This window comes from Salmo salar, chromosome ssa09, assembly GCF_905237065.1.
Source record: "Salmo salar chromosome ssa09, Ssal_v3.1, whole genome shotgun sequence".
In the NCBI taxonomy this organism is placed as follows: domain Eukaryota; kingdom Metazoa; phylum Chordata; class Actinopteri; order Salmoniformes; family Salmonidae; genus Salmo; species Salmo salar.
In genome coordinates this window covers 134504333-134516484 of record NC_059450.1, presented here as the reverse complement: position 1 = coordinate 134516484, position 12152 = coordinate 134504333, and the positions used below count along the sequence as shown (strand labels likewise).

The 12152-nt window shown below is 46.3% G+C and overlaps 1 protein-coding gene across 1 annotated transcript; it reads left to right on the top strand.

Annotated features, from left to right (window-relative positions):
* Positions 1–1257: 1257 nt before the first annotated feature.
* On the top strand, positions 1258–11057 carry LOC106612974 (dapper homolog 3). Its single transcript, XM_014214743.2, has 4 exons — positions 1258–1729; positions 7875–8007; positions 8389–8502; positions 8698–11057. Exons 1-4 carry the CDS (start codon positions 1499–1501, stop codon positions 10185–10187), a joined length of 1968 nt encoding a protein of 655 aa, XP_014070218.2. The 5' UTR covers positions 1258–1498; the 3' UTR covers positions 10188–11057.
* The last annotated feature ends 1095 nt before the right edge of the window (positions 11058–12152 follow it).

Below are 12152 nucleotides of genomic sequence, written 5' to 3'. Positions count from 1 at the left end.
ATAGGCTGTGTGGGAGCAGAAGGAGGATTTAGGCTGTGTGGGGGCAGAAGGAGGCGTTGGGCTGTGTGGGAGCAAAGGTGGGGTTAGGCTGTGTGGGAGAGGTCGGCAGCCCCCCCCCCAACAAAAAACAGATAATAATAAAATTATACTAATTTTAAGAACTCAATCCGGCTTTCAACTTACTCTTGAAAGTCGTAATAGAATGCACAAGGTGCAATTTGGAAATTGGGTTGTGCATCATCAGTTTTCCTCTTGTCATGTCAGTCATTGTAGACCGTACAAAGCTATTTATAACTTGTCAGAAATGTCCAGATCAGCTAACCTTTTTTAGCTAGGGGACAGTAGAGTTTACTCTAATGTACTCTATCTACTCTTATCCAGAGTCACTTACATACCGTGCATTCAACTAAGGTAGATAGATACACAACAACATATAACAGTCATAGCAATGCAATAACAATTCTGTAACCCTTACTGAGAATGTTTTTCTAGTTGGAGTGGTCTATTGGTTTATTCTATAGGTTTGAACATCATTGCTGCCACATAAGTGGACGTGACAGAAGGGAGCGAAAATAAATATTATGTTGCAATCATCAGTTGGCTCCTCTTTTCTTATATTAATGGGCTTGAAAAAGTATTATTGTTATATCATGCTTACTTAATTGAGAATGTACAGTATGTGCTGTGGAAATGTAGTCGTAGAATCAATGACAAAAAAACGGCATATTTTCAAAGTCATTTTGTACTTTCAACATCCAGAAAATTGTTTTTTTTTAAATGTTTTACGTATTTTCATCTTTCATTCAGCACGTAAATTGCACCTGATGGCAACGTCTGGAAAAGATGTCTAAAATATATTTGTTACTTCATTTTGCTTACTGCGATATGACTGACTAACGATACCATTGATGATAAGGGTTAATGGCCAGTTCATATCTCTTGACCCTCTTATTTATCGCCATATTTCATTCAAAATGTCCCAGTGAAGCATTCCATCAACAGGATGACACCATCCAGCCAGCCTCAACCCACATTATTCCAGTGTGCATGGCTGGGGCAGATGTATAGTGCGTAAAAGTAATGAGAAAATACATAGGGAATGGGCTATAGCCATCCCATCAAGACACACAGCATTCTTCATCGAAAGACAATTGAGGCTAGATTGCAAGGGGTGGATGAAATCCTGACTGTGATATCAGAGCCAATAGACTGTGGAGGAGGGCGGAGCACACCATTCTACGTCTGACAGCTGCGAAATAGAAAATGTATAGCGCACAGCCACAGGCACTCATGCTGCAAATAGGCAACCAGCGTTATAGCCTAACCTAATGCAAAGAATTCAGCTTGGATATCCACATGTGCGATGAAGAACAAAAGTGGTTGCAACAAGGGGGTTAAAAAACAACAAGATAAGGACTTGAGCAAGAATATTTTGTAAAATAAATATTGGAAGTAATTCAGGTGTTTCTATCAAACCATTGGAAAAGGTTTTGGAACCATGTACGGTGCCTTTTCTTTCCCAATGACTGCGGAGCGCAGTCGGAATAAGGAGCGTATGGAGGCCAGTCTGGCCGGACTCTGTGAGCTGGAGCTCCGCAAGCAGAGGCAGGAGTGCCTGGTCCTCGGTGCTCTGGCCCTGGGGGAGCCCATGCCCGAAAATTACACAAGGAACGAGCTATCGGGTTTCAGCAGCTGGGAGCAAGAAAACTTGACATTGAGACGTCATCTGGTAAGAAGTTAAAAGAGGTGGAGGTAGTTTGGAAATTGTTGCCTTTTTATGTGACGAATAGATAGGCTAATTCACCTCGTAGGAACATTGTTGTAGTGCACAGAATGGCTACTCGACCAGGGTGGTCGGTCGCCACCGCGATTAACCCCCAGTTTACCCCTAGGCTCTTTAGAGGGATAGGCTACGTAGCCTATATAAAATACGATTTGTTTCCCCCCGTTAGTGGACAATGCATTGGTTATGTGCGCCTATTGTCCAGCGACGAAACTTATTTGCAAGAAAAGTTACTTAACTTGATTAATAGTATCCCCATCTGAAAGGATCTAATCGTTTCCATCCTTCGGCTGCAAATATATGCCTTGGGGAAACTGAATGGGGGTGGAGCACCCGTCTTTTGCAGTCCACCGTTTAATGACCCATTGTTCCCTGCATGGTCCTACATTTATGTTGTATTTTACTTAGCAAGTGTTTATACATATTCATTCGTTGACTTTTATTTATCAAATTAGTTCATAACGGGAGCTGATAGGACATGTGAATAGTTACATTTGTATTAAATACATTTTCATCTGATATTAATAGTATAGCATCAAATATGATATGATTTAGATATAAGTTATGAGGCACGTTTCTTTAGACTGTGGAGATTTTCGATGTCCTTGTGGGAACTAACGTTAGTTTATAGGCAAGGATGTACTATGCTGCCAGAGGTGGGCGTGATGCGTGTCCCACCACTCAAATCACCACGCGTACAGAGAATCCCACCATCCAACCGATGTCATCCCAAATAATAATAAAAAAGAGTGTTAGCTATCCGTGATGGCAACTATTACGCATGCTTAACATTATCCTATTATAGATAAAATGGGTTTTGTAAAAAATAAAACATATCTTCAAACAATACATGTTTTTCTTTGGAATGAATGGGATGTCACAGTTATCTCCTTACGCCCAATGTTCAGCCCTCTATCTTTAAAAAAAGAAAGATATACAGGCTAGTAGCCTTTAGACTACACTTCACCATCGACTCGCACACGGCCCACAGTTCTCAATAGAAAGCTCCTATAAAAGAGGGTGAAAGAAATTAAATCAGCCGCCTCCCTCTCCTCCCAGCTTCCCCCCGCGTTCCTCTCCTCCGCCGCGGCCCAAACAATAGGCGCATATGGAGAGGAATACTAATGCACACGAGGGCCTCGGTGCGCCGACAGGCGAATCATGCACCTCGGCCGCCGCTTTGAAAGCACAACTGGAACACGTCACCCAATGAGATGTCAACGCAGAGCAAACTGGCTCCGCTTCGACGTTGATGGTAAATACTCATTTTTACACTGTGCGACTAGTGACTGCCCCTAAATGCCGCATATTTTCTCGCAATTTGTTGTGCACATTTCATTAAGTCATTCCGGTCGTTCCATTTGAGGGATCTGTCAATTTGGATCGATAGATACTGACAGATATTAACTCCATTGTCTTTCCAAGCATGCAAATCATTTTGCAGAAAATTCCTTGGAGATTATTGGTTGGAGAATTATGTGACATCAATGTCTAATTGAACCCCCTCTATTGAGCCCTTCAAACATCACTTCTCCATGTGTTTCCCACTGGACCCAATCTCATATTGCATGTAGAGAGTCTATGTTGCGTGGGGGATTTATTAAGGCAGGTTCACACAGAAGCAACTGACCCATGTTGCCCTCTCCTGGGAGTGGGGGGGACAGTTTCCTTGGCCTTTGCTTTTGCCCCAGGGCCTCCTGTCCTGTCTATAGGCCCAGAGGCCCAGTGTGTAGTTGCTGACAGCCATGCCATGCCAGACAGCAGCCTGTAAAGCACAAGACATTGACCCCACTCTGAGCCACCATGCTGTGTGTGTTTGGAGAGTGCAAGCATTAGCAAGCCCGTGTGTGTGTCGATAGACTTGTGTGTGTGCGAGCGCATACATCTGCGTCTCTATTGATCTATGTGCTTGGCCTCAGTGTGTGGTGATTTGGGCATGTCTAAGACGCCGTGTGCCCATGTCTTCCATAGAGTGCCACATCATTAGTGTGGCACTCACCCTTCTCAGCGGTGAGTGACTGATATCTGGGTGGGTGAGAGCTGCCTGGGCCCGGGGCTTTGAGTGACTGATGATATGGGTGGGGGAGAGCTGCCTGGGCCCGGGACTTTGAGCGACTGATGATATGATATGGGTGGGTGAGAGCTGCCTGGGCCCGTGGCTTTGAGTGACTGATGATATGGGTGGGTGAGAGCTGCCTGGGCCCGTGGCTTTGAGTGACTGATGATATGGGTGGGTGAGAGCTGCCTGGGTCCGTGGCTTTGAGTGACTGATGATATGGGTGGGTGAGCGCTGCCTGGGCCCGTGGCTTTGAGTGACTGATGATATGATATGGGTGGGTGAGAGCTGCCTGGGCCCGTGGCTTTGAGTGACTGATGATATGGGTGGGTGAGAGCTGCCTGGGCTCGGGCTTTGAGTGACTGATGATATGGGTAGGTGAGAGCTGCCTGGGCCCGGAGCTTTGAGTGACTGATGATATGGGTGGGTGAGAGCTGCCTGGGCCCGGAGCTTTGAGTGACTGATGATATGGGTGGGTGAGAGCTGCCTGGGTCCGTGGCTTTGAGTGACTGATGATATGGGTGGGTGAGCGCTGCCTGGGCCCGTGGCTTTGAGTGACTGATGATATGATATGGGTGGGTGAGAGCTGCCTGGGCCCGTGGCTTTGAGTGACTGATGATATGGGTGGGTGAGAGCTGCCTGGGCTCGTGGCTTTGAGTGACTGATGATATGGGTGGGTGAGAGCTGCCTGGGCTCGGGCTTTGAGTGACTGATGATATGGGTGGGTGAGAGCTGCCTGGGCTCGGGCTTTGTCCCGTAATGTCTTCTTTAACCTAGCTTCCCCCTGAGTTGGAGGCTCTGAGCAGCTGTGTCACCTGAGCTGACTGACTGAAGTCAAGCTGGATAGAGTCCATTCAGAGCCTGTTGTCCTTGCTGGGGAGGCAGACCACAGAGGCTGGAGTGTGCAGCCTGCATGCCCCATTCACGCCTGTTATGTAAACATGGTGTGTGTGTGCATGCATGTCTGTGTGCTGCCACGAAGCTGCCTGGCTGCTCCCCTTCCGTCCCTCTCTCCACCGGGGAGAGCACAGGATGCAGTCAAATAGTAATGACACCAGGCAGTGTGCGTGAGCCAAGAGGAGTCAATTAATAATGCAGCAGAATCAAAAGTATCGTCATGAAAGGGAGCCGCCTGAGACCCCTACAGAGCTACACACTCTGGAAGGCAGTTGTGTTTGTGAATGTGTCCTGTGTGTGTGTCCTCAAAGCTTTGTTTGTGTTCTGTGTCATTATGTTTTAATTAGCCAGCCTAATTGTCACAGTGTCTGCTAGTTCTAGATTTGTGTGAGCTTGCCGGAGGACCTATGCCTAATGATCAATTGGGTGAAAGTGTGTCATGGATATATTGATTTCCAATACACTCTCTTCCTCCTTCTTTCCTTGTATTATTTATTTTGCTCGCACTCAGGTAGCTATAAAACCTGGAGATCTCTTCCATTCACCTATTAGTAACCACCATAATACAATGGTTTCGTGTTTCATATTAGTTTAGTGACAGAAAGCATCTCTCCAATAGGTTTTATTCCATAATGGATGCTTAGGTAGACACAGCCTGGCTTGGGTATTTTGTCTCTTCACAAACACAGCACTTCTATCACACTGATCTACTCTAGTCTGCCTGAGACAAATGACCCAGAATCCCAGCAATTATTCCAGCGCTGCTGAGTGACCAAAACAGCAGCCAGCCTCATGACCAGATATGGTGCTGCTTGTTGTTTTTTTACTCAGCATCCGAATAGGAAAGTTGGGATCTACAGTATGTGGAGTGTTTTTATACTGTCTAGCTCATTATGTTAGCTTGCATTGGTATGATGCTGGTTTGGCTCAGGTGAAGGTTGGCTCCTTATGACAGACTGAATTTTTCATTCATCTGTCTTTGCACTCTCTACATACCCTGCCATGCTCTGATGGAGTCAGCTTGCTGCTGAAACCTTGGTCACTTTTAATAAATCCTTTGCATTCCAGCAGTGTACAGCTACATCCTTTTTGAAATAAGCCCCTAACATTTACATTTTAGTCATTTAGCAGACGCTCTTATCCAGAGCGACTTACAGTAGTGAATGCATACATTTCTTTTTTTCCCGTACTGGTCCCCCATGGGAATCGAACCCACAACCCTGGCGTTGCAAACACCACGCTCTACCAACTGAGGCACACACACACACACACACACACACACACACACACACACACACACACACACACACACACACACACACACACACACACACACACACACACACACACACACACACACACACACACACACACACACACACACACACACACACACACACACACACACACACACACACACACACACACACACACACACACACACACACACACACACACACACACACACAGCGATTCCTGTCAGTTGTATAACAGCCTCTCCATCCCCAAGACTCTGTAATGTAGAGGAGGTCACAACATTTTGCTGATATCTGTTAATTACATAATGTAGCAACAGTCATAATAGGCAAATTGAAGTGTGTGTGTGCTGGGGAGGCCATGTGTAGCTAGTGTGTGTTGGCTGTGAGTGCTCCTCAGATGACCTGAAATTGCCTGGCTGACTTGAACAAGCATGTCCAATTGCACTTTTTCTTCCTCCCTGGTGTATGATTTGTGTGTGTCCTGCTGCGTGTGCATCCACAAAAATAACATCTCAACACATTTCCCACTACAGTGAATCATTCATGTTCCAGCTAGTTGCATCCTCAGGTATCTTACTTAACTGGAATGGGGCTTTAGTATCATGCATGCAGCCCATGCGGTCATGCACACTAATGTCTGTAGTCCTATACTACCTCCACTATCCAAAGGTGGGAATAACCTTATACAGAATGTTTTATCTGTATAAGCTAAATAGTGTGTTTTTGTCATCCAGTTAAATGGAAAATGGAAAAATTACTACACTTAGTCATAATTCACATTGACTTATAATTATGTACAGTACCAGTCTAAAGTTTGGACACACCTACTCATTCAAGGGTTTTTATTTATTTGTACTATTTTCTACATTGTAGAATAATAGTGAAGACATCACAACTATGAAATAACACATATGGAATCATGTAGTAACCAAAAAAGTGTTAAACAAACCAAAACATATTTTTGATTTTAGATTCTTCAAAGTAGTCACCCTTTGCCTTGATGACAGCTTTGCACACTCTTGGCATTCTCTCAACCAGCTTTACCTGTAATGCTTTCCCAACAGTCTTGAAGTAGTTCCCACATATGCTGAGCACTTGTTGGCTGCTTTTCCTTCACTCTGCGGTCAAACTCATCCCAAACCATCTCAATTTGGTTGAGTGCGCCTAATTCTAAATTCCGACAGTGTCACCCGAAGCAACCCACACCATCACTCCTCCTTCTTGTCATTTTACACTTTACACACCTTGAGTGTTTGGGGCTCATTATCCTGTGCAAAACAGGAATGATAGCCACTACAGCTCATTTCCATGCGATTTTTATAGTGCAGTAATTCTTTTGTACGCCATCCTGGTTAAGTCGCCGCCCTGAATTCTACAAATCAGCTGACGTTGTCAAACACCATGCTCTACCAACTGAGCCACAGCCAACACATTTGGTCCATTTCTCTTAGCTTATTTGAGCTGTTCTTGCCATAATATGGACTTGGTCTTTTACCAAATAGGGCTGTCTTCTGTATACCACCCCTACCGTCACAACACAACTGATTGGCCAAACAGATTAAGAAATTCCACAAATTAACTTTTAACAAGGCCCAGCTGTTAATTGAAATGCATTCCAGGCGACTACCTCATGAAGCTAGTTGAGATAATGCCAAGAGTGCAAAGCTGTCATAATATATTTTGATTTGTTTAACACTTTTTTGGTTAGTACATGATTCCCTATGTGTTATTTCATAGTTTGATGTCTTCACTATTATTCTACAATGTAGAAAATAGTAAAAATAAAGAAAAACCCTTGAATGAGTAAGTGTGTCCAAACTTCTGACTGGTACTGTATGTCTTGGGTTTGGGTTCATGCTTGTGTATTGGTCTGTTTCAGAGTGCGCTCCAGAGCTCCCCCTGGGGGCTGATGCTGGCACTGGAACAGCAGGTGGGCGAGCTGAGAGTGGACACAGATGATGTCACCTATGAGGGGACCCAAGGGGACATGGGGGACAGTCGACCCAGCTCAGGTACTCCTCATGCTACCACCTTTCAATTCTCTGACCTCTGAACTTTAACCCCTGAACCACATCAGAGGGGCATTGTGTAGTTATATTTGTCTTAATGTAGACACTTTAATTTAACTTATTTGTTGCATGTGTTTGACCCATGTTCTGTATATTTTCTGTGTACTTTTTTACATGAATTGTGGCCCTATATGTCACTGAAGTACATATATAATCACAATCATTTCATTCGTTTTGACAAATGTTGTTTTCATGCCCTTCTTGCTACTGTTAGTTGTTCTGTGGTTTGTGAAAGGGACAAAAAATTGGAAATGAGTTTTGTCAGCATATGGTTTGAGAAAGCCTGATAGAGGTCTAATGAGTGACATCATCTGTGTTTCCCAGGGTTCTATGAGTCGAGTGAGAGCCAGTCTCCAAAGGGGCATTCCTGTCGCCCTGACTCCCTAGAGTCCCACCCTGGCTGGGGCTTCAGCAGCACAGAGAGGCCCAAGTCTCTGGGTGAGTTCAGCTCCACTCTCCACTATCAACAGCTCTCTTTCAACCACAATATGGTTCATGGTATCATAGCAACAATACCATGGACTATGTTTACTTTATTGCATCATTATTTTAGTTGTATTAAGTACTCGTATCAGTAGTAAAACAAACCCGTCAATTAATCAATTAACTTGTCTCTGTGCTCTCTGTCTACAGGATATGCCCTCCAGCTGACAGGTGAGAGTCTGATGGAGCCAGCCCCTCATGCCACTGTTCCCCTCTCCTTCTCCGCCCCCTACCCACACCTTGAGGGAATCGCCGAGGAGGGTACGGCCGAGGAGCCCTGGCAGTGGGACCTACACTCTGCCCAGGGTTGGGAGGATGAGGACCAGGCCACTCAGGAGGATTTCCAGCAGGCCATGAGGGTTAAAGGCTACATCCTGGGTCTCATCCATCGCTACGCGCTCTCACCCCGGCTCTGCATGCCTCGTACCAGCCTGGGGCCTGACCCCTCCACACCCTACTCCTCCAGCATCAACAGGCAGAGCAGCCTGCGAAAGAAACACACTCTTCACACCTCCGAGCTCTGCATCTCTGACCCACAGGACCTCTACCCTGACCCTGAGTGCCAGGCCTGGCGGTGTGCCTCGCTAGACAGGGAGGAATGGGGGGGAGAGGCCCCATCCATGGAGAAGGACTGTTATCGGTCTTTACCCTACCCCCACTTCAGATCCCACTCCCTGGCCGGGGGCCATCCACCCTCCCTGGACCCCACTTGTGGAGCTCTGGACCCTTGTTTTAGTAGTGCGTCTGATTCCCCCAAGCACTACCCGCTGCCCCACTCCCCGGCTTCATATAACCACTTGGTCAGTGCCCAGTACATCCCTGGGCAGGCCTGCCACACCCCTGTACGCTCCCCCTCACACTTTCCTCCAGAACGCTCCCCCTCACACTATCTCCTAGAGCCCTCCAAGCCCAGCCGAACCTTTGTGTCCCCAGACCAGAGCAGCTCAAAGCCCAGGGCCATGGGGAAGAAAAGCCATGAGGAGAGACAGAGCTTCAAGAAGCCTGGCCACAAGACCTGCCGCTCCCAGTCTGAGAACAGTCTGATGGGGCAGAGGGCTCTCCCTAAGCGCAGGAACAGCACAGCTGAGCACCCCCAGCACCAGAGGGGCCAGGTCCCATATGCAGGCCCCCAGCACAGGAACACCGCTGGGGGGCGACGCTGGTGCTCCACCCTGGAGCTCAGCCAAGAGGAAGGGGAGACCCAGGGTGAACAGGCCCACAGACGCCCACCTCGTAGGGCCCGCCACACCCAGGCCTGCTCTCATCCCAATCCCAACTACCACTCCCAGGTCCATGCCCAGCCTTGCCTCTCAGAATACCCAGAGAGAGCACCTCTGTGTCGGGGAGAGGAGGGCTATGTGCGGGCTGCCCCTGGGGAGTCAGAGTCCAGCATGAGTGAGGTGTACTCCCCTGCCTCCAGCTCTCTCTCCAGTGATTCTGATGAGGGGGGGCTGGTGTGGCCCCAGCTGCTGCCCCCTCGCCTGGCCCCCTCGGCTTCCTCCACTTCCTCCTCCCCTAAGGCCTCCCCAGAGGCTTCCTCGCAGCCCAAGGCCTTTGTCAAAATCAAAGCCTCTCACGCCCTGAAGAAGAAGATTCTGCGATTCCGCGCCGGCTCTCTCAAAGTCATGACCACAGTCTGAAAATATGTCACTGCTTCTACTGCCCATATCCTGCACAGTCTGATGGTTCATCCTACATCACCTACAGTTTACACCCTCTGTCTACCTCCTCTACCGCTGGTTCATGCAGCACTGTCATAAAATCAGAAGCTATTTTACCTTCAGGAAAAACGAAGATGTCTGTAACTGGCCTAAGATCAGCATCATGATATCATCTAGCTAAACCACATTTCACCGTCATCAGAATGTGCATTAACCATGAACTTGTCTAATGAAGTCATCCTCTGATGGTAACACTGCCATGTCACATATGGACACCTGAAAGTGAACTGCTACCTCGCTTCTCTTAGCTGCACCACCTTGCAGCCTGGACCTGAAGCCAATGTCTGTAGCACTGGCCATGTAGGGGGCGACTGCAGTGAGGGGTCATCACACACACACACACACACACACACACACACACACACACACACACACACACACACACACACACACACACACACACACACACACACACACACACACACACACCTGTAAATACCTACCTGTGGCCTTGTTTGTATGAATGTAGTTTGTAAATAAAGATGTTGTGGTCTCTTAAGCCACGTGTTTCATTTTACACTTTCTAATATTCAACCTGGAATGGTGGACTCATGTATGCCTACTGGATATTTCTCACACAAAAATAGTTATTTTCAAGTCAGATATTTTTCAGAGCTGATCTGATTGGTCAAAAGATCAATTAGTGAAAAAAAGATCAGAATTGAGCTGCCTATGTGGTCATAGCCTCTCTGGCAGCTTAAACTGCTTTCAGTGTGCTACGTTGTATAACAGAAAGTGTACATCAATGTCGCCCCCCTGGGGTGTATCAGTAAAACTGCCTTAAACTTACAGCAAGAATTGCTTAATCTTTCTCCAAACATCTGCTTCCGCTTATTTTCACAGACCAAGTTATGAAAAAGTTGTTCATTCTGAAATGTAATGACATTATTCCATCACTTCGTGCATGATTGAGCGTATGGTAGAAAATACTAAACCTAACCTGGGCCTTACCCTTTTAACTTAAAAATAACTATGCCCCAAGGTTGAACACCCTCATCTTTAGGCAAGCACAGAGCACAGAGATTGTGAATGATAAACAATTTAGTCACACTTTATTTGGATAGATTGTGCCTGTAGATGCTCTACAGATTATCATACTATCAACAAACTATCTATTGATAAGCAAATGCCTGCTAAGCTTACGGTTAGGGTTAGGTTTAGAATAAGGGTTAGGTTAACCTGTTATGGCTAGGGGGCAGTATTTTCACGGCTGGATAAAAAACATACCCGATTTAATCTGGTTACCACTCCTACCCAGTAACTAGAATATGCATATACTTATTACATATGGATAGAAAACACTCCAAAGTTTCTAAAACTGTTTGAATGGTGTCTGTGAGTATAACAGAACTCATTTGGCAGGCAAAAACCTGACAAGGTTTCAGGCAGGAAGTGGCCTGTCTGACAAGGTGTCGTTCTTCTTGTCTCTGTTTATTGAAGAGTGAGGATCTTAGCTGTCCCGTGACACTTCCTACGGCTGCCATAGGGTCTCAGAAGGCGGTAAAAAGCTGAATCGTGGCTTTGCAGGCTCTGGCTGAAAAAAAGTAGCGCGTTTGGGTAGTGGCTGGTTACAGTACTGTGAGACTCAGGCTCGTGCCCGCGTCGACCGAAAGCTTTGTTTGCTTTCCTCAGTTTAGCTAAAAGGAGATTCCTGGTCGGAATATTATCGCTTTTTTACGAGAAAAATGGCATAAAAATGGATTTTAAACAGCGGTTGACATGCTTCGAAGTACGGTAATGGAATATTTAGATTTTTTTTGTCACGAATTGCGCCATGCGCGCGACCCTGATTTACCATTTCAGATAGTGTCTGGGACGCACGAACAAAACGCCGCTATTCGGATATAACGATGGATTATTTTGGACCAAACCAACATTTGTTAT

Bases quoted from the DNA above. Each gene is read 5' to 3' on its own strand.
- LOC106612974 (XM_014214743.2), top strand. From the start codon at position 1,499: ATGTACGGTGCCTTTTCTTTCCCAATGACTGCGGAGCGCAGTCGGAAT. The intron at 8,008-8,388 runs GTACTCCTCATG...TGTGTTTCCCAG, and splicing joins GGACAGTCGACCCAGCTCAG to GGTTCTATGAGTCGAGTGAG. The intron at 8,503-8,697 runs GTGAGTTCAGCT...CTCTGTCTACAG, and splicing joins AGAGAGGCCCAAGTCTCTGG to GATATGCCCTCCAGCTGACA.